The following is a 22,100-nucleotide window of genomic DNA, read 5'->3' as shown; positions in this document are numbered from 1 at the left end:
AAAAAAAAACTTATGGAAAACCATTTTTTCTTTTTTTTTCATTTTTTAAGACTGAGGTTGGTCTGTAGTTGTTGATCGTAAGCATGCTGAGAGCTTGCTGTCATAAAGAGGCATAGCACAGGACGTTAACATGGCCAGGGAGGTGTAGTTTTATGAATGTTGTCTATTTTAAACCTTTGAGTCTATTTCCATCTGACAAGCAGCCTTGGAGAGCATATTCCTTGAGCAGTGTCCGCATCTTGCTCTGACATTTATCTGTAGCTTTTGAGGCCACACAAGCGAACCCATTGGCACAAGGGGAAAATACAATAAATTCTGCCTTAAGGACCTCTACGGGAGGCGTTAACCAGGAAAGGTAAGAGTGGCTGAAGCAGGAACGTAGCCAAGGCAAAGCATTAGAGACCTGAAAACGGCAGTATGCATCTAAATGATATCAAAATAATCGTAGAGGTACAGGGGCCTCTGTGTGTGTGGACCTGGGATGTTGATCAAAGACTTGTCTTCAGAGATTTTTTTTTCAGAATGGAAGTGCTATGATCTGATCAGGGAAATATGGGGAGAATTATAATGGCAACATAAGGGGCGTGGGGCAGATACTGTTTCAGAAGCTGTGTCAGTTAGCCTGTCTTTAGGTTTAAGAAGCAGACTTGCAATGGCTTCAAATGAAGAGGACATTCAGTTATCTCAGAACAAGGGGTCTGGAGCGGGTCAGGCTTATGGTGGGTATTGTAGATCAGAGAGGTCCACCAGGGCTGAGGTGCTTCTTCTGTTTGTCTCTGAAAGCTTCAGCAGATGGTCTACTTTCCTATATGCTTGTCATCTCATTGTGACAAGATGGTTGCCAGGACTCAGGCATTCTCACCAAATTCAGTCTGCTTTTAGCAGCAAAGGTGATCAAAGACCTTTCCCTTTGGACTTCTTAGAATGTGTTGGTCAAAGCTGAGTCATGTGATTACTTCTAGCTGTGAGGGGAACTTGGGCCTCTATGTTTGGAGATGACAAAGGGAGAAGAAGTTGGCCAATGGTTTTGGGACAACTGACCCATGGCATTTGCCACTGAAGACTGTTGCACTTGTGCCGGAACACAGGGTGTGGGTTTTGCTCATAACAGCAGCTGAAGAGGCTAGGGAGGGGACCAAGATTCCACAGCAATTTAGCCATTGCTGCCATCTGGGGAGTGAACCAGTGGATGGAAGAGCTTTCTTTCTGTAAATCTGATCTGCCTTTCCAATAAAAATTCTAAAAAAAAAAAAAAAATAAAGCCTCATTTTCTCAGGACGCCCAAGTCCGCTCTTCTGTGATCTTGCTTACTCTTTACTCTGACCTCATGGGACAAATCGCCCTCTCCTGAAGACAGACCTGATGTAATAATTTATTGTTGTAAATTCCAGCATGCTGTTGCATCTGCTGGGGATGCTTTTCTTCTCTTCTGCTGTTTCAGTGCCATTCCTCCAGGCAGCTTCCTCGATAATCCAGTGCTTTCTGTTCTGTATATGGGTTCCCTCAGTATGCTAAGTTCACCTCTCTTGTAGAATATAGTCTGTGGTTCTGAAAACATCAATTTATTGTGAGTTCTTCTTTTAGGTGAAGAAAGCCAGTTTCTTTGGCTCTGTTTCGGAGAGCAGTTAGTAATGTCTAGTGAACATCTGGATTGGAGAATGAGTGAGTGAATGCCTGAATGAGCAAACGAATGTAAAAGCCTATCTAAATGGAAATATTCAAAAGCCACTCACAGTTAGGGAAGAATGATTGAGAAGATGCCTCGACTGAACGTTGTTCATTTATTTGAAAAACAGAGACTGAGAAGGGGGGCAGACAGATATCCCATCTGCTGGTTCGCTGCGAACGTAACCATGATGGCTAGAGCTGAGGCCGACTGAAAACAGGCGTCAGAACTCCACCCAGGAATCCCACATGGCTGCAGAGATGACTCAGGCACTCGGGCCGTCTTCCTCTGCTTTCCCGGGCATGTCAGCCGGGACCTGGATTTGAAGTGGGGGCAGCCGGGACATGAACCGGTGCTAACATGGAATACTGTTAATGCAGGTAGCAGTTTAACTTACTATCTCAGCCTTTGGGTTGAGATCTTCATTTGAACTAAGATTGAGAAAAAAAAAGTCTAAAAAAAGGAGAGTTGAGGATTGATGTAGATCATAGGTTCAAGCAGTTCCTACTCTCAAATCATCAAGAAATAACACAAAGGAAAGATTTCACTTTTAAAAATGCAGCCAATGTTTGAGGAATCAAATTAGACCCATCTCTTACTGCCAGAATCCTTGGTGTTTTAATTTTCTTTTAGAAGATTAGGGGATTTTAATTGTTATCGGTTGGCTAAGTAGCTGCTGAGAAATCTGTGTGTGCCATTATCAGAAAAGTGGATTAGTACTGCTTTTCTGATTGGAAACACAAAGTTCTTTTTTCTTTTTATAAAGTTTTATTTATTTTTATTTGAAAGGCAGAGTTATAGAGAGAGAAGAAAGAGAAAGAGGAAGAGAAGGGTCGTACACCTGCTGCTTTACTCCCCAGATGACTGCAATGGCTAGAGCTGTGCTGGCCTGAAGCCAGCAATCTGGAGCTTCCTTTGGGTCTTCCATGTTGATGTGGGGGGTCCAAGCATTTGGTCCATCCTCTGTTGATTTCCTGGGTAGATTAGATGGGAGGTGAATGGGAAGTGGGGCAGCTGGGACCCGAATGGACGTCAGTATGGGATGCCAGTGGCACAGGTAGGGGTTCCACAATGCTGGTCCTCACTTTCTTAAATGCACATTACTTGCATACATGTAAAATATTGTAGTAACACGTATATCTAATGAGTTATTAGTGGCTTTCATCGATCTCCTTTCCCATCAACTCTATCTATCTATCTATCTATCTATCTATCTATCTATCTATCATCTACTTACATAGTAATTTGAGTTCTCCTAGAAGATTACAGAATATTGCGTCACTGGTGCTGTGCTCTTTCAACATCTGTTGTGCGAAGGATGGCTACAGAACTCTGCTCAGTCAACACATTGCTCTCACATTACTCAGAAAGGAAGAGCATTTTCTGTGAAGCCCATCACAGTTCCTTTATATCTCCATAGGGTCTTGTAAAGTAAGGAGAAATGTTGAAAGGAATTAAGTCAAATCCAATTTTTGAAATATGCTGAAGACTCTCACGTTTTTTGGTGGGTTATTCTGCAATTCCAAGGTTCTGTAATTTTAAATTGGCTTCAGAGACAAGCTGAGAACAAGAAGTCTGGGAAAGTTAGAGCCAGACAGGATTAGCTCCTAGCCTCAGACCAGAGAGTGGCTATATTCTTCTGATGCGCCAGTAAAGCAGGTGGACAAATACGAAGGCACCAGGTGTTTCCCAGCTTAGGGACAAAAAAGGAAATAACAGTTTCATAAAGGTCAAATAAAACACCGAAGACTAAAGAGAATATAAAATACAGTTCATTTTAGCGTGTATTTTTCTATAAGCATGTTAGAGTGTGATTTAATTCTCTGAGCACGTGTGCATGTAGGCATAAAATCCGATGTGTTCTGGACATGTTGTTTTCATTCTGTGAGTTTTCCCAAAGCGTGTTCTCTGAGGTAGCGTGCTAAGTGTTGAGTGTGTGTGCTTCTGCAGACTGACTCCATGATACATGATACCACACTTGTCACTCTTTCATCAATCTTCCTAGTCTCCTGGGTGTACTAAGTTTGTGTGTGTGTGTGTGTGTGTGTGTGTGTGTGTGCGTGTGCGAAAGAGACAAAGTTTCTATTTAATGATTTGGTCCTTAATTCTTCTGTTTAATATGACAAGTAAAGTTTCATTATTCCTACTAATTTAGTAAAGAGAAACAAATTAGTCATCACAGCAGTCTGGTTCTGATTGTTGTTGCTGTTGTTGCTGGTGGTGTTATATTCTGATGTTGATTTTGGGTTTTAGAATCAGGCAACTTCAGGTTAATATTTTACTCATGATTTCTCTCTGTGGGATGTTAGATAAGTTACTGATTCATTCGGAGCTTCAGTCTCCTCTAACAATGTGTGATTGTGAAGACTCAGTAATCAAATATATGTTAGATGTTCAATACTATACTACACATGTTTTCATATGTATAGCACCTCCTTTAAGTGATCGAAAACTGTTTACACTTTACTATTTACTATTGTATGATTCTAAACCATCCTGTGCTATACTATACTAACTTCTAGGGTCTTGGCTTTTAAGCCCTGCTCTATGTTAAATAACACTTATGTTTGAGAGTCACTAATAGAGGCAGTTCATCTAAACATGTAAATTTAGGTTTGTTGTTTAATGGGTATTTATTGTTTTTAATAATATGAAATTTTTTTATTATTTTGGAATGAAGTTACCTTGGATTGTTTTTCCAACTGCAATACATTTTAGCATATATAAATAACCAAATCATGTTTTATAATTCATGGTGTGAAATTCTTTAAGCATTTGCTGCACTTTTCAAAGTGATATTGTGAGCATCAAATCTAATTAGGAATCACAACTTTAATTCTTGTCCCGGTTCAGCACTGACTTTTTGTGCAATCTTGGTAATTAAACCTCTTGAGATGCACAATGAGGACATGAGGGCTATCTGCTGTCACTGCTTCGACCTAATGTATTGAGTGGTTTAAAAAAGAGAGGTGTCTGAATACAGCCAGTGTTAATATTAAATATGCATACATTCTATTCAGTGATAAAAATAAAAATCATTTGTTGATATAGAAGTGTATCTTGAACTGATTCTTTCTCTGGTTTCGTGCAAATAAAAGTCATTTAATTTCGGGTGTCCAGAGCTTCCCGGTGACCATTCAGGTTTCCTGTGCTTGCTTTCCGTGTCGGCCAGAGGAGATCTCATCACTGGCACTTGTCAACACGTTGGGTTCATCCTGTGTGAAGCTCGTCAAGGATAACCTCAAAGGCGAGACCACATGGGAACGTGTATCACAGCCTGCTAGGCTTTTTAAAGATATTTTAAAAATGATAAACTCTTTGTCAAAATACCTATCGTAACGGTACAGTGGGTATGCCATTCGTTAAGATTGGGAGCGGTGTGGAAGAAGGGCATGGGGCATTTTGACAGAGGGTGAACCAAGAAAAGCCCTCTGTTGGGAAATGTAATACCGCACAGAAGATCAAATGCTAAGGAACAATGCTTAGGCCGGGACAATGGAATAACATGTTGCTTTGTTTTGTCAATTGCAGCTGACTTTGGCCTGGCAAAGCAAAAGCAAGAAAACAGTAAACTCACGTCCGTTGTTGGAACAATCCTGTATTCTTGGTAAGAACGTTTATTTTGTGACTCTTAGATATCACATTTAATTGTCCTGGGCTGTCATTTCCATTGTTGACTAGTGAAGTAAAGAAAATCTTAAGAAAGAAGATTTCTTTAATGAATTCTTCCCAACTACGTAGGTTAACACATGTGAATAAAATTGTGGGTTAATATGTGTTTGTACTTGAAACAGCCAACACAAAATATGATGCTTTTTTTTTTCTAAGATAGCTTTTCTTCTTATGGAGATTAATTCTGTAAGTTAAAAATGGAAACGATCTTTGATATACAGTAGGTGTGCAGTAATTGTTGAATTAATGCGGAAGTGAACCAGTTAGAACTCTTTTCCTTTTTCCCACATATAAACTTTCTTCTTTTTTTTTTTTAAAGATTTATTCATTTTATTACAGCCAGATATACACAGAGGAGGAGAGACAGAGAGGAAGATCTTCCGTCCAATGTTTCGCTCCCCAAGTGAGCACAACGGGCCCATGTGCGCCGATCCGAAGCTGGGAACCTGGAACCTCTTCCGGGTCTCCCACGCGGGTGCAGGGTCCCAATGCATTGGGCCGTCCTCGACTGCTTTCCCAGGCCACAAGCAGGGAGCTGGATGGGAAGTGGAGCTGCTGGGATTAGAACCGGCGCCCATATGGGATCCCGGGGCTTTCAAGGCGAGGACTTTAGCTGCTAGGCCACGCCGCCGGACCCCCACATATAAACTTTCAAAGGCAAGGAAAGCATATTTTTTTTCTTTTCTATTACCTATCCCAGTACCTTGCACATAATAGGCTTTGAGGAAGTGTTACTGCATGAATGAATAAATGGTGACGTTTACTGAGACATATGTGTCAGTGTTTATATTTTGATGAACTGATACCCTTACAACTTTTGTAGTGTACTTTGAGAGTTCCATTGCAAATCACGGATCATTGTGTCGGGAGGGCTGTCTTTTGCTGATCACATGTAATTAGCCTGAGTATGCTGACATCGACAGACATGTTAATCAGTAGAACAGCAGATTTCACAGAACTGTTTGAAATATGATTCAGCAGATCAAGGAATCAAAACACTTTCCCTTTCCTTATAAATCTATCTTGAGTCCTGACGATAGAGATGAATGTGGATCTTCCTGGGATTGGAAACTGGAAGCAACAGCTCCGTCTTACTGTTGCACGCAAGAATGTTCGGGATTTTGGGGAGGGGCTTTTCATTCATTTTCCTTTTGCTTCACCTTGCATTCCTTCTCAGAAATAATGCAAATTTGATTATAAAAGTATTACCTAATCACATACTCAGCAACAGATTTTATTGTCAACACAAAAATGTACGGAAAAAAATAAATTATGAGCTTAAGTTTCAGTTGATTATACTTGGCTAAGCAGAATGTTATTACCAAGACTTTAATTAAGTTTAGAATTGCTAACGTGATAATATCAGCTCTGTGTGAATGAAAGAGCAAGTGAGAGAGAGACTGCATCGTACAGAGGGAGAAATCCAAGGCGTGGAACTGTTTTTGCTTTATTAGCCAGAAGATGGATTCACATTTTCCTTTATTTCTTTGAAAGATTTATTGATTCATCTCAAAGGCAAAGTTACAGGGAGAAAGGGAATCTTCCATTCGTTGGTTGCTCCTCAAAATGCCCACAACAGGTTCCAAACCAGGAACCTGGAACCCATGTAGGTCCCCCCGCATGGGTGCAAGGACCCAAGCACTTGAGACCTTCGCTGCTGCCTCCTCGGATGCGTGGGTGGACCCTCAGCAAAGTATACAGGATTCCAACTGTCATTCTGAAAAGAAAGATGAGCGTCCTAAGTGGCATTTTAAACTGCCATGTCACTATGCTCACATCCAAATTTTGTAATTTGGTTGCAATCCTTAGAGCTTCCCCGAGTTTGTGCAGTGTGGACATGGGATGCCCCATGTCCTTGCGTTCCACAGTTTCCAGAGTTTGATGTTCTAGTATCATTCATGGTGCACTTCCCTTCGGCTTTTGATTCCCCCAATATTAACTAATCTAATGGAATACATTCTCTTTATCATCTTCTTAGGAAATTTCTTGGAGCATTCCGTATTCTTCTGCTAGATAATTGGGCTTCAGGCATGTGGCTTGGTCAGTTCTAGAAAATCAGTAAAAGCTCCTTTTCTTCGTTGAATTTGATTCATTTTTAAGGAGGTCTGTATCATCATTTTCAAGGACAGTAACATGCAGCTATGGTCTTTGATCATGTCTTTTATCACTGTACTTCAATTCCAAAGAATACAGTTGCATACCATCTTCAATAACCTTTTCAGATGCCAGTATAGGGTCTGCAGTTCTGGGAAACATTTTAGGCTAGTTCATCATGGAACATATATTTGGGATTTAATAAAGTAAGTACCATGTAATAAAGATAGAAAATTTTGACTATCCCTGGAATGGGAATTCTTTGAGAATGTATTGCTTACCATGAGACTGTTGATAGTGTAACACTAGATAATCAGAAAAGAAACTGGTGAATTTTTTTTATGTTGGATAGAAATAAATGTGTAGGAAAACTTAGACATGCAGAAGCGAAGTGAAGCATGTCCAACTGTTGATCATACCTCTTCAAATCTTAAGAAAGCTACAGTGCACTCACAACTAAAAAGCTGGAACAGGCATTGTGGCTCAGCAGGCTAATCCTCCACCTGCAGGAGCTAGCATCCCATATGGGCTTTCCTCCCCCCCGCCCCATGTTTCTAGTCCTGGCTGCTCCATATCCCATCCAGTTCTCTGCTTGTGGTCTGGGAAGGCAAGTCCTTGGGTCCCTGCACTCGCGTGGGAGACCCCGGGCTCATGGCTTTGGTTTGGCTCAGCTGTGTCTGGTGCAGCTCCTTGTCTTTGTAAATTTGCCTTTCAAATAAAAAGAAATACATAGTGGGATTGCTGGGTCATATGACAATTCGATTTCTGATTTCAAACAACTCTTCACTGTTTTCTCTAACGACTCCCTTAATTAACTTTTTTTTTTTTTTAACCACACATGTGTAATAGTTTCCCTTGCTTCAGGTCCTTGCCAGCATTTGTGACTTTTATTCTTTCTGATAATATTCATTTTTAACACGTGTGAGGCACTAGCTCATTGTGTTTGGATTTACATTTTTCTGGTTGCTAGTGATACTGAACATTTTTATTTATTTTGTTGGGCATTTGCATCTTTTTCTTTTCAGAAGTATTTGTACAAGTCCTTTGCACATATCTTAACTGGATTGGTTGTTTCTTTGTTATTGAGGTATTTGAGTTCCTAATACATTCTGAATGCTAATCCTTTGTTAAATAAGCAATTTGCAAATATTTCTCTTGTCCTGCTGGATTTCTCTTTGCTCTATTGATTATTTCCTTTGCTGTACGTAAGATTCTGTCCAGTTTTATTCTTTTTATAAAAGATTTATTCATTTTTATTGAAAGGCAGATTTACAGAGAGATGAAGAGACCGAGAGAAAGATCTTCCATCTGCTGGTTTACTGCTAAAGTGGTTGCAATGGCCAGAGCTGAATTGATCCAAAGCCAGGAGCCAGGAGCTTCTTTCGGGTCTCCCTGTGAGCCTAGGGTCCCAAGGCTTTGAGCCATCCTCTACAGCTTTCCAAGGCCACAAGCAGGTAGCTGGTTGGGAAGTGAAGCAGCCAGGAGATGAACCAGAGACCACAGGGGATCCCGGCAGCTGCAAGGGGATGGCACCAGGCCATCGCACTCTGCCCCTACTTTTTATTTTTGTTGCCTGTACTTTTGGGTCTTATCCAAAAAGCTCTTTGCCTACACCAATATCTTTAAATTTTTTTTCCTATATCTTCTATTTCAGTTTTTAAAAAAGATTTATTTATTTTTGTTGGAAAGGCAGATATACAGAGAGGAAGAGAAATAGAGAGAAAAATCTTATGTCCAATCAGTCACTCCACAAGCAGCCACAATGGCTGGAGCTAAGCTGATCCGAAGCCAGGAGCCAGGAGCTTCCTCTGGGTCTCCCATGTGGGTGCAGGGTCCCAACATTTTGGGCTGTCCTTGCCTGCTTTCCCAGGCCACAGGCAGGATGCTAGATGGGAACCGGGGCCACTGGGACACGAACGGGCACCCATGTGGGATCCTCGCGCTTGAAAGGCAAGGACTTTAGCTGCTAGGCTACCAGCCAGGCCCAGTTTCAGATTTAATATTTAAGTTATTATATCTGAATTTGATTTCTATATATGATGAGAGGTAAGGTTTTAATTACATTATTTTCTGCATATATATCCAATTGATTAGTACCACTTATTAAAGTGACAGTCATTCCTCTGCTGGGCTCTCTATTCTGTTCCATTGATCTGTGAGTCATTTTGATGACAGCACCATGCTGTTTCAATAGCTATAACGCTATAGCATGCTTAGAATTAAGGCAGTGCTACGTCTGCAGCTATACTCATCATTTACGCATCTATGCTTACGATTACTTGACTATTCTGGGCCTTTTGTGGGTTCATATCTATTAGGTTTTTTCTGATTCTGAATGTCGTGGGGATTTTGGTGGAGATTGCTTTGGTTCCATTCACTGCATTCATTCCAGTTCATGAGCATGGAATAACTTTCCAATCTTTTTTTTTTTGTATCTTATTTCTTTCATAAACTGTCACTTTAGAGATTTTTTACTTGCTTGGCTATATTTATTCCTAAATATTTTACTCTTCTGGTAGCTACTTTGACAGCATGCTCATCTGCTTGCTGTTTATGCAGGTCTAAAATGCTCCGCTCTGGACAGGTCTTATAAAAAGCTATGAGCTGCCTAACATGGGTCTGTGCTTAAGTATCACTTCTGTAGAGACCCTTGCTCCAAACACTTGCCCACAAGTGCAAGCTCTCTTCTGACTGTCCCATAGGACTTTCAATAGCCCTTGCTTCTTCCGCCTCACCTTAGATCGCACAGACACGTGATTCCTGAGTTAAGATGCTCTCTCTTGTTTCTTCTGGTCTTACAATGGTAGAAAAGCAAGACTCATTTAGTGGAGACCTACTTGAATTTTAGAATTCTGATCTCGTCCCAGACTAATGACATGTCATGGTGCTGTCTCATGATGCCAGGCGATCACAGGGACCGCAGCCTTGCAGTCCGCTTGCGTCGAGAGGGGATGCACCAAGCTGAACTGGGATGCTTAGCAGGGCTGGTATTGAGTGAATTTGCAATATTTCCTTCTTACGATGGTTTATCCGAACATAAACCCTCATCACAAGTTGAGGAGTATCTGTATTTGGACTGGTTTATTGTGTCTGCTCTACTGCTGAAACACATGCTCTGTGGGCATCAAACTTTGATTTCCTTTGTTTTGCCCAGGGCCTGGAGGAGCAGCCTAGCAGAATCTAAATATTTTGAATAATTAAAGAGAAAACAAGTCATTCTGAATTTTAATGTGATTAAAGCTCAGTGGGCATTTGTATTGGACTCTAAGAAACTAGCAAATCTTTGAATTTCTCTTTGTCCAGTGGAGCCTGAAACAAAGGATTTTAGTTTGAAGCAGTAAAAACTTTGATGACCGGGTCTGTTTTATTTTAGTTTTTCTATTAATTTTATCCTTATATCTTCCTGGCTACTGGGGCAGTGAATAATAGGAGAGAGTAGAATGTTATCATTTAAAAATGAGGAATGACGATAATGTATTGAGGCACATATTCTCCTGTGACTGATAAATTGGCCCCGAAAGAAACTGCAAAAGAGGACTTTGAAAAATAAGAGCATAATTGGGATCAGTACATGGTATTGATATGCAAGTTAGAAGGTCATTTTTAAAAAAATATTTATTTTATTACAAAGTCAGATATACAGAGAGGAGGAAAGACAGAGAGGAAGATCTGTCCGATGTTTCACTCCCCAAGTGACCACAACGGCCGGTGCTGCGCCGATCCGAAGCTGGGAACCAGGAACCTCTTCCGGGTCTCCCACACGGGTGCAGGGTCCCAAGGCTTTGGACCATCCTCGACTGCTTTTCCAGGCCACAAGCAGAGAGCTGGATGGGAAGTGGAGCTGCCGGGATTAGAACCGGCGCCCATATGGGATCCTGGGGCGTTCAAGGTGAGGACTTTAGCTGCTAGGCCACGCCGCAGGCCCAGTCTGATGAATTTAAATACATCTGCTAAATGGAAAGTACTACTAGAGAGGATGCAGTAAAGTTAACCCTCCGCGTAAAGTCTTGTTTATCACTCACACAGAAAGAGAGCTTTGGCCTACCGTGGGGATTGTTCTTAACTAGCCTGCATCCTGGGTTGGAGTGCCTGGGTCAGAGTCTTGGTTCTGCTTTTGATTTCAGCTTTCTGCTAAGGTAGACCTTAAGAGCTGGGGTCCTGTCACCCATGTGGCAGACCCAGAAAGGGTCAAAGCTGCTTACTTAACCCTGGCCCTGTTCTGCTGTTGTAGACATTTAGGGAATGAACCAGCAGACTGAAGCTCCTATCAATCTTACGACCCCTCAAATCAGACAAATCTCACGGAAATAGAGCTTCCTAAGCATGTGCACTGTTGTCTATAAATATTATCGTTTAATCCTCTTAGAGACAGGTGCAACTATCTTACATAATCTTAAGGGAGGTAAAGCAATCTCACCAGCATTACGGAACTAGCAGTTGGAGAGACCTGGGCTCAAATCGAGACAGCCTGAGTCCAGAGTGAATGTCCTTGACCATTCTGCTACCCTGCCTACAGAGGAAACAGTGAACACCCAAAGACTGATTTGTTAAAAATGACGAGTATTGCACTATGATTGATGCTTGCTTTAGGGGTTTCTGATTGATCATTTAGAATACAAACATTCCAAATAACCTTCATCAATACATGTATTACCTGTTAAGCTTTTTTTTTTTAAATTCTGCTAAACATTTTTAATTTTAACCCTAATTCTGATTGCCTTGTCATCACTCAGCAGTTTTTAAAAGTTCTAACTAAGTTTCACATACTGATAGCAGACTGCGGAATGTTCGCTGACACTTTCTGAATTCAAAAAGGTTCTCAAGTTTCTGGAAAGGCAAAAAAAATTCTGAGTTAAGAAAATTTAACGCTTTCTGTAATTTTGACACCCACAGACACCACAGGAAATATACAGATAGAAGAAAAAAACATTGTATAGTGTATAATTACAGAATTCCTAATTTTCATTTTGTGTGTCTCTGGCGATGCTAAACACTTGGCTTAACCAGAATTAAAAGTTTGACTGTGATGTATAACACCATGTGCATGATAGATGTTTCAAAGTCTGATTTTGTCCGCACTCCCCAGCAGCCCAAAACACAAAACAGAGGACCATGTTATGGTTGATTCTGTCAGTGAAAGCCATGGATTTTTTTTTTTTTATTAATTAGGAGTTCAAAATCACTTATCTTCAGTTTCTCTATCTTCATTTCTTTGCCTTCAGGTAGTCTTTACTTCTATAAGTAAATGAGTCTGTCAGCTCTGGGCTTATCTCTTCATATTGATCCAGGTTATTTGTCTAATTTTTCACTTTAAACGTTTCACACTGTCACTGTATTTCCTCCAGGAGATTTTTATTTTAGCATATATATTTTTTTCTTTTTTGAAATATGGCTTTATTTATTTTGAAAGGCAGAATGGCAGGAGAGAGATACTTTCTATTGACTGCCTTATTTCTTACTTAGTGGTTTGGGGTTGGCCAGGCTGAAGCCGGGCACCCAGAATGCCATCAGGGCATTCTACAGGAATGGCAGACATCCCGGCTCTTGGACCATCTTTACCGCTCTCTCAGGATGCATTAGCAGGAAGCCAGGTTGGAAGTGGATGAGATGGATCTCTAATTAGCACTCTGACACGGGATACTGTAATGTACACAGAAGCTTAACTCAGTATGCCTCAACCTTGGCCTCTTACATTGCTTTTCTGGAGTGAGGTGCTTTGGCAACAAACAAAAACAAACTACAACAAAAAAGTCTTCATGTATTTACGATGAATTAATTTGCTGCATAATTAAGAAATGAGCAAACTTTGCAATAACAAGGAGGTATCAATTCGAGTTAGGTATAAGGAGTTATCTGTTGTGTATCCATCCAACCTAAAATTTGATTTAAAACAGGTTTGTGGGGCCCGGTATGGTAGCCTAGTAGCTAAAGTCTTCACCTTGCCTACACCAGGATCTCACAGGGACACCAGTTCATGTCCTGGCAGTCCCACTTCCCATCTTCCCTGTGTGGCCTGGGAAAGCAGTCAAGGATGGTCTAAAGCCTTGGAGCCCTGCACCCATGTGCGAGACCCAGAAGAGGCTCCTGGCTTCTGGCTTCAGATTAGCTCAGCTCTGGCCATTATGGCTACTTGGAGGATGAATCAGCAGATGAAAGATCTTGCTCTCTGTCTCTCCTCCTCTGCATATATTTGATTTTCTAATAAAAATAAAATAAATCTTAAAAAAGCAAGTTTATGTGGGTTGGCTGCATGGCACTTGAGCTTTCTTCCTCTGGACTAACTGATGTAAATTCATGAAGCTGAGTGATTGGCTGGGCTGGAAACTCTTAGCTGGCTGATTGGGTGCTGATGCTTGGGGGTGGGGATTATCAGTCTAATCTTCCACGAACAGGGCAGAGTTGGAAGAGGGCAGAAGTGGAGACTGCAACGGCCTCTTCAGGGTAGATCTGGTGTTGCTTAATGTCCCTCCTGCTGTGTGGTACTGATCTATTGATCTACCCAAGCTATGGCACTCAAGGCATGGGAAGTACATTTGCTTGCAGGTAGAAGGAAATACAGAGAATTTGTGGCAGCATTCAATAAACCAAATTGTTGCAATGCAGTTCATTCAGCAGGAAGCATGAGTCTTTGAGTGCCTTTAGGAATCAGACCTGGGAAACAACAATAACAAAACATAGTCTGTTTAAGCAGAACCAATTGACACATCATCCCCACATCTCAGAATGAAACGTACGATCAGGAGAGAGGAATGACTTTGTGGGAGAAGTAAAGGAAACTTATTATGAACAAGCATTGTGGAGATGCAAGGGTAGCCAGAGGATGGGATACAAGGAACATTAACAAATAACCTTAGGGCTAAGGGTGAGCCCGAAACTGTGGGAGCTCAGAACTTACAGGAGAAAAGTGGGGGGCTGCAATTTTGCTGGCCTGGAGGTGCTGGGCCAGCAGGCAGCAACCTTCTGCAGTGCAGGCAGAGGGGTACAAGCACCCCATGTCGCACCTTGAGGATGTAGCAGGAATTTAGCTGCCAAGCAATGGAAGCCTTTTAGGGTTTAAGGACCAAAGGGAGGGAGGGAGTAGGGCTAAGCGCAGACACTGCACAGGGACACGCAGGAGGCCAGTGTGGGGTGCGGGCTGTGCTGTGCCTCTGGTTTCTGCGTACTGATGGCAGTGGGATGATGGTCACTGGGTACATGCTGCAGGATGAACCTGTGCAGGGACAGGTTCTACCGGTTCGACTCAAGTTTACATTAGCTGACTTTGACCCATACCAGAAACTGTAGAACACCCTGTTCTGCATCAGCGTTCAATGAGCACCATTGAAAGCTTAATGAGGAAGTACCCAAAGGATTCCATTTGCTCACTGAAGGATGTGACAGGAGCTGAGATAATACATCTATAAAGATGCATTAAGTGATTTCGGAATTTGGCCGAGCATATTTGCTGGCCTGGACAGCTGGTCACTGCTGTTGCAATTTCACAGTACCTTTACTTCCTCTGTACAGTAGGTGTTTAAATTTCTCTGTACCTCCAACATTGCCACCTCTCCAGAGCATCTTCTTGAACCGTGGGGATTTAAATCTTCCTTCAGTTCATTTCTGAGTTGAAGGCATATTTAAGAACAGGCAGGAACTGTACATTGGCTGCGTGGAGATTTATGCTGCGATGATGGAAGGTCTGGAATTTCGCCCTTGCATTGTACAGCCAAGGATCGACTCTCAGCCTGAAAGTCACTTCATGAAATTGCTCTTTTTCAGAAGATCTGCAGAACAGAAATAGGGAAAGAGAATGAGAGAAGTGTGTGTGTGTGTGTGTGTGTGTGTGTGTTTACCATTTTACTTGTCTGTGAAGTGGAGAGTTAAGCACCTGCTTGTCAGAAGATTCCTTCATCCCTTCCCATGAGGTTAATTAAATTCAATTTGGACACACAGGCACACAGAGAGATAGAGAGAGAACAGAGTATCAGGAGCAGAAGGGTCAGAGGACAGGAAACCCGTGGTACTTGTTCTGAGCTCCCATGAGATTCCCGCCAAGTCCCCAGGACAATTGCCACTGGTGGAAGAAGGACCCACCTGTGCTGAATGACACTGGGGAGAGGCTGAGGCGTGTGACAGTTGCTGTAGTTTCCTTATCGTGATTGTGTCAAACAGTCCCGAAGGTTTATATAATGCAAGAGATTTACACTTTCCTCAGATTTAGACACTGTGATATGATGTGTGACTGAATAATAAAAATGATAAAGAGACCAGAAATGAAGAAGAGAAAAGATAACAATGCAATGGAGTTAAACAGGCTGGACTGGAGAAGTCAGGTTTGATGTGTAAATATTTCTCTAGTGGGCCCAGCACAAAGGCTTAATGGCTAAATCTTCACCTTGCAAGTGCCAGGATCCCATATGGACACCGGTTCATGTCCTGACTGCTCCACTTCCCAATTTAGCTTCATGTTGATGGCCTGGGAAAGCAGTAGAGGATGACCCAAAGCCTTGGGACCCTGCAGCTGCTGTTCCTTGTACTGTGTGTGCCAGGAGCTGATGCTGGGAGGCCCAGAGGTTTGTAGTGGCCATGTTTGTAGGATGTGGGAGGCCAGTCTGGCAGAATGAGACCAATCCTTGGAGACCATAGGAATGAATTCTGGTGATGTCAAGCTTTTTATTCCATCTTCCTGGAGATCCAGCTGTGGCTCCTGTACTTACAGAAATGTATCAGTGAATTCCTCTCTGTGCAACCTGGCTAGATTTCTTTTACTTGTCTTTGTTTGGACTATGCTACAAAGTAAGCTCTCAAATATTCAAGTGTGAGGGGTTGATTCAGGAAGTGACCCTAGGAAATCTGGGCAGTGGTGGGGACAACATGAGACAAGGAAGGGTAGGCGGAAGACAGATTTCTTTGGCAAGGCACTACTGGGGACAATCAGAACTTGAGCCTGTTCAGAAACTTGGATGTTAATGTAGCAGCAGATAACTCAGAATTACCATGCTCCTGAAAGGAGAGTGTGGCAGGTTTCCACCTCAGCCCTCAGATATGCTGTTCTCATGATCAGTTTTCTATGGCCGGCACTTCAGGACTGTCAAACTGCAGGCAGTAAACATCAAGGGACTGAAGCAGATCATCTGAAAAACCTGCAAACAATTGGCATCGGGTCCGGTGTGCTCTAAAGGCGCAAGGTCAGGGATGCAGCTGGGCTACCTGCAACATCTGCTTCAAGTTCACCATGGAAACAGCTCTGGCGCAGCAGAGCTCATGCTCAGTGTGCCCCATATCTTTGCAGACGCCATGGAGAAGTTGTACACATACTCTCTCTTTGCCACCTGCCCCCACCCCGCGCTCTGCACGTATTATTTTATGCTGATAGCTGAAAGCCATTAAAATAGTTCCCAACAGCTGTTCTTGGATTTTTCTTCATGGTTAGAAGGACTGGAGAATCATTTCCTTCAGACCTCACCTAGAAAGACTTCTTACTTTCCTGTAATTTTCAGACTGCTGTTGCCCACATTAACTTTGCAAGTAGGATAATAAATAGGACTTTGTAGATAAGGTACCTGCCTGATGATTTCTCGTCACTTAAAAAGATGAATGTGATAATAATGGCCATGCAAAAGCAAAAATATTCTGCTCACAGTGGGTTCTTACTTTCTGTAGACACTATCAAGTGCTTCCTTGGGGCACCCGTGTTTGATGCAACAGTTAAACCACCACTTGGGATGCCCACATCAGCCATTAGAGTGCTGGAGTTTGAGCTCCAGCTGAGCTCTGTTTGAGCTTCTGGCTAGTCCTCACTGTGGGAGAGTGATTGATGGCTCTGCTACTTGGATCCTTGGTTAGATGTGGATTGAGTTCCCGGCTTCAACCTGGCCCATCCCTGGATGTGGTGGTTATCTGCGGAGTGAACCAGTTGATATCAAATCTCGCCCTGTTCTCCTTCTTTCTGTTTGTCTCTCTGCCTTTACTTAAAAATTCACTTTAAAGTTGCTTGACAGCTTTTAAGAAAATCAGTCTGTGTTTAAGGAGCAGACTACATCTTTTTATGGGCTTTATATTTAGAGAAAAGGCATTTGTATAATTATATGTTATAATTGAAAGATTGTATTATCCTTCTTTGTGAAGTCACAATAATTATTTAGTTATGTATTTGAGTTTTAGAAGCTGGTAGAATTTGGCTTGAATACAAGTACAAAATGTGTGATGTGAACCTATAATGCCAGCTGTTTTTTCCCCCAAATAAAGCGTTAGAGAAGAGCAAATGGCATTTGATATATAATGAGAAATTTCAAGGCTGTTGGATCTGAATTTAATTTGTGTTTGTGACTCAAAGTAGGCAGTGCCTGATAATCATTTTCTGACTGGAGTGTAGTCCCTGGGTGCACATAATCCATTTGTTTAATTGTCTAAATTCCTCACTGTATTTACAGTTAATTGGTTCCTGTTAAGGTCCTCTTAATGGAGACCATAAAGCTGTAGGGTTATGAAAACCTGAAAAGGAACATTTAGCCAAGTCCTTTCTAGAAGCCAAGACCTTACCAGCATTCATTTGTTTCTTCATTTTCTACAATCTTCATGGCAGCTAGAGGGAGGTTAATATCTCCCAGGAAGATGATTTGCACATTCTTCTGACTGTTTGGGGCCTATGAATGGGCGCAGCCAGAAAGTCAGAACTCCCATAGCCTGTTACATCCAGCTGCATTCTTCTCTGATAATTTAGCATTCTCATTGGATTTTAGTGGCCGTGCGAAAGGGTGGGTCACTCCCTGAAATTTACCGATTTCTCATTAACCGAAAGGTTCTCTGAAGTCTTGCATATTTTATCCCTCATCCTGCATAGTTCCTTTATCCTTTTAACTTAGAGTTCTGGATTTGCATAAGAAAATTTTTTATACAACCTTCTGATGTCCTGGGAAGCTCCTGTGACCCCGCCTGAAGTACATATCACTATTACAAAAAAATGCAATGCAGGGCCACCTTTTCAAATTAAATATAGATTTATTTTTTATCTTATCGTTTATACAAATGGAACCAATTTAATAATATATTTCTTATATATGGTTTTAAGACCCTAATGATAATTCCGACCCAATCCTCCTTCTCTCATTCATTCTCACCCTCTATTCTCTTCCTTTTCTTATCTTTTAGCTTTTACAATGATGGATTTTTAATTTTCTTTATAATCATAAATTTAACCCTCTGTCAAATATGGACTAGAATAAGTAAATAAGTAGAAGAATCACTGTTCCTCAAAAATATAGATAAGGATTATAAACAGTAATCAAATCTGAAAATGCTAATTTCACTCACAGATTAATTGGTGAAATAACTGATGTCGATACACTTGATAGAAGTGCTATGTTTTTCTCCTTCAAGTATTTTTTAAAAATTTCTATTCTCTCTATATAATTTTTTGTAAGAATCAAGACTTTAGTACTACAGATACTCATTGGCTAGATAATGTTCACTTTTAGGATTTCTTGCTAATGGCAGGTGACTAACATTGAGCCCAAGTGGAATTTACTTGTGTTCGCTGAGCTTTGATTATTCTTTGTAGTGAGCTGAAATCTTGAAAGAATGGCCCAGAATTGTTTAGCCCATTTTTCCCTTGGCTTCCCAAGGCATTGCCAAGACCTCAGTGGCGGCTGTGAGGTTGAGTCTTGATGGAGCTGGTTAATGCTCAGCTCCGGCTAGGCGCATTAAGAAATGCCTGGACACAAGACAGATTCTTCAACAAGTACCCAAGTAGATAGCTCGACCCTATGTTCCTCCTCTTTCACTCTTTCTTTTTTATTTAGATTGTTTTGGGGCAATGAGTTGGGGGGAGTTAGTATATTTTCTCAGATGAATAAAGAATGAATATTTCAGATAATTTTGAGCTATTGTGATAATCTTAGAAATATGTTTTCTATATTGGAGGGCATTCCGATCTTTTGAAAATCCTCTCCTTAAGTTAGTAATCAGAAAAAGGTGTTATCATAGCCCTTCCTGCATTTGTAGCACTTAGATTCTTAAACTATCCTTCTGCTAACCTCAGCAAGGCTTGGATTTGGGGTAAGAAAGAGGGGAGAACATATACAAGACAGAGTTCTTGTGTGGTAACAGGTGCAGTAGTAACAGTAGTGGCATAAAGATTAAAAGAGGGCATGTTATGTACACACTTTCTCCTTCCCTTAGCAAAACGTGAGAGCGATGCAAAAATTGCTGTTGGATTCCCATGCATTTTAAATAATAGCAGCATCAACACAGAAACCATCAAACTATTAGAGGAAAACATAGGAAGTACTCTACAAGATAAAGATGAAGACTCAGAAAAGTCACCAAAAGCACACGCAGTCATAGCCCAGAGAGACAAATGGGACTGCATCAAACTAAGAAACTTCTGCACAGCAAAGGAAATAATCATCAAACCGGAGAGGCAACCCACAGAATGGGAGAAGTCAGCAGCGTTCAGTTACTGCAGGACCACCAAGTACCAAGGACTGACATTGCTTTTGTGCGGTGACTGTGCGTGATCTCACCTACAGGACTGAAGAGTGTCCCTTGGACTTGCACATGGCCCATCAGAGAGGTTCCAGGGGAGTGCTAAGGGCTCTTGTGAGACTTTAACGGGGAGGGCGAGCAGTGATAGCTAGAACTGCATGGAAGCTGGGAGAGAATGGTAGGTAGAGGGAATGGCACTAGTGGTTGGTAATAGGATGGTAGTAGGAGCGAGTGGTAGTTAGAACGGTGGTGTGGAAGAAAGTGAACTGATGAGAGGCCAGGGATGTGGAGGAGCCACCGAGGGAGGACGGAGAAGGTGTGGAAGCGACAAGAAGGGGCTCAAAGCCCCTCCCCTCCCTAAAACACAGTGCCGTGCTTATTTTTTCTATACTATGAGATGCTGCTCACCTGTTCATGAGGACAGTTCTACAAGATCTTTGGAAATGGTTGAATACGATGTCCAGCTCTTGAAAAACAATAGCCTGCAAATTGTTAGTATTTTAGGCAGAGAGTAATTTACACTCATCTCTTGAATGAACACATTCAGATAACCCTGGGTGGTTCAGGGTCATGTTTTCCAAAGGACCTTCCTTGACAGGAACAGCTGTTAAAGCTGTAATTATTTGCACCACTGTCTTCACTACTGAGCGTTTAAGCTTGTGATGGTAGAAGTCCTTAGCCCATTGGACTCTGACGTGAACAACCTGAAGGGCAACTGGTTGTGCCCTTAGATTTTCTCTCCACTGAGGAACATGATACCCTCGTCTTCACCACCACATTCACCCTGTTGCATTGCCATCCAGTTCCTGTCAGGGTCCCTATGAAAGGTGAGCAGTCTCTGCGGGTAATAGAAATGGCATGGTGCGTTCGTGAAGTATTTAGTATTTTTCATGGCACTTGCACTGTATTATCTCATGGACAGACTGTATAAATTGTGGTGTCACACAAAATGACCTGTAATGAATTGTGCCATCTGGACAACATCCACTCATTCTAGTGGGGAGGTGAAAATGGAATCTGATTGGGCTCTTTGTTTTTTCCTGTTTAAACCACAGGCCATTTAAGGGCAGATCCTCAGCCACTATGGTAGTCATAGGTCATGGTTTACATAACGCAGTGTCAGTCTATTCTTTTTACCGTTAGGAGTCCTGGGTATATTAGGTTTAGAATGCTTCCATAACTTAAGGAAGGTTTGCATGAATCTGTGAAATGATAGGGTGATTTTTCTGTAATAATCATGAATTGTTTATAGAAATTGAAAGGCAGAGCAGGAGAGAGAGAAAGAGGGAGTTTTCATCTACTGATTCATTCCTCAAGTGGCCACAATAGCAAAGATTATCCCAGGCCAAATTCAGGAGCCGTGAGCTTCATCTAAACCTCCCACAGAGGTGCAGGGTCCCAAGCACTTGGGTCACCTTCTGCTGCTTTCCCAGGTGCCTTAGTAGAGAGCTGGATCAGAAGTAGAGCTGCTGGGACTTGAACTGTGATATGGGGTTCCACTATCTCAAAATATGGTTTAACCCACTATGCCACAATACCAGGCCCAAGACACTGTTGATTGACAACTGTTCCAACTAGAGTATCTCATTTCTTTGACTCATGAAGTGGCACCTGGGTCTGAATCATACATCTTCCCAAGCTCAGTCCAGTGTCGGACTCAGTGAGGAGGTTTGGCATCTAGAAACAAGGCACAGCGCACCTTTGCCCACGATGTTAAGGGATCAGGTACTCTGATGGTTGGTGCGCTGGTTTATGACTTATCACCAACCTTTACTGAAATGTTTGGCAAAACCATTTGTGAAGATTGGGTATAGTTTAACAATTTCACATATTTAAATGTGTTTTGCACTTGAAGATACTACTAATGTGTAACGGAACTTTTCAGTAGTTGGTTTCAAAGCTGCTAAAACACATCATCACAGGGTTTAATGTAATATGAGAAACAAAGCTCAATGTATTTGGGAAAATGTCCCAAGTGTTCTGTATAAATGCTCTGCTTTACAATTTTTCCTGAAGCAAGTGCAGAAATAGTATTTAATGTTTACCTAACATATGCGTAGAAAGGGAATCTGTACCAAAGAAAGTACACGAACAGCGCTCTGTATAGCATTTCCAGGTAATATAGAATATCCAATGAAATTTAACTTTTCAGTAAGGGATGTTGCAGTTTATGTAGCAATATGGGTTAGTTTTAGCAAACATA

At 41.7% G+C, this 22,100-nt stretch overlaps 1 protein-coding gene across 2 annotated transcripts in view; it reads left to right on the top strand.

The window, feature by feature from the left end:
* The window catches only part of NEK10 (NIMA related kinase 10), a 155,935-nt gene that overhangs the window by 63,701 nt on the left and 70,134 nt on the right, over window positions 1-22,100 (top strand). For both annotated transcript variants that reach the window (XM_058657180.1, XM_058657179.1), the window contains exon 23: window positions 5,198-5,273. In XM_058657180.1, coding sequence (XP_058513163.1) covers window positions 5,198-5,273 — 76 coding nt within the window. The remainder of the gene's footprint in view (window positions 1-5,197; window positions 5,274-22,100) is intronic.

This window comes from Ochotona princeps, chromosome 30 (assembly GCF_030435755.1).
Source record: "Ochotona princeps isolate mOchPri1 chromosome 30, mOchPri1.hap1, whole genome shotgun sequence".
Taxonomy (NCBI): domain Eukaryota; kingdom Metazoa; phylum Chordata; class Mammalia; order Lagomorpha; family Ochotonidae; genus Ochotona; species Ochotona princeps.
The sequence above is the reverse complement of the archived record's forward strand: the minus strand, read 5'-3'. Positions and strand labels throughout refer to the sequence as shown.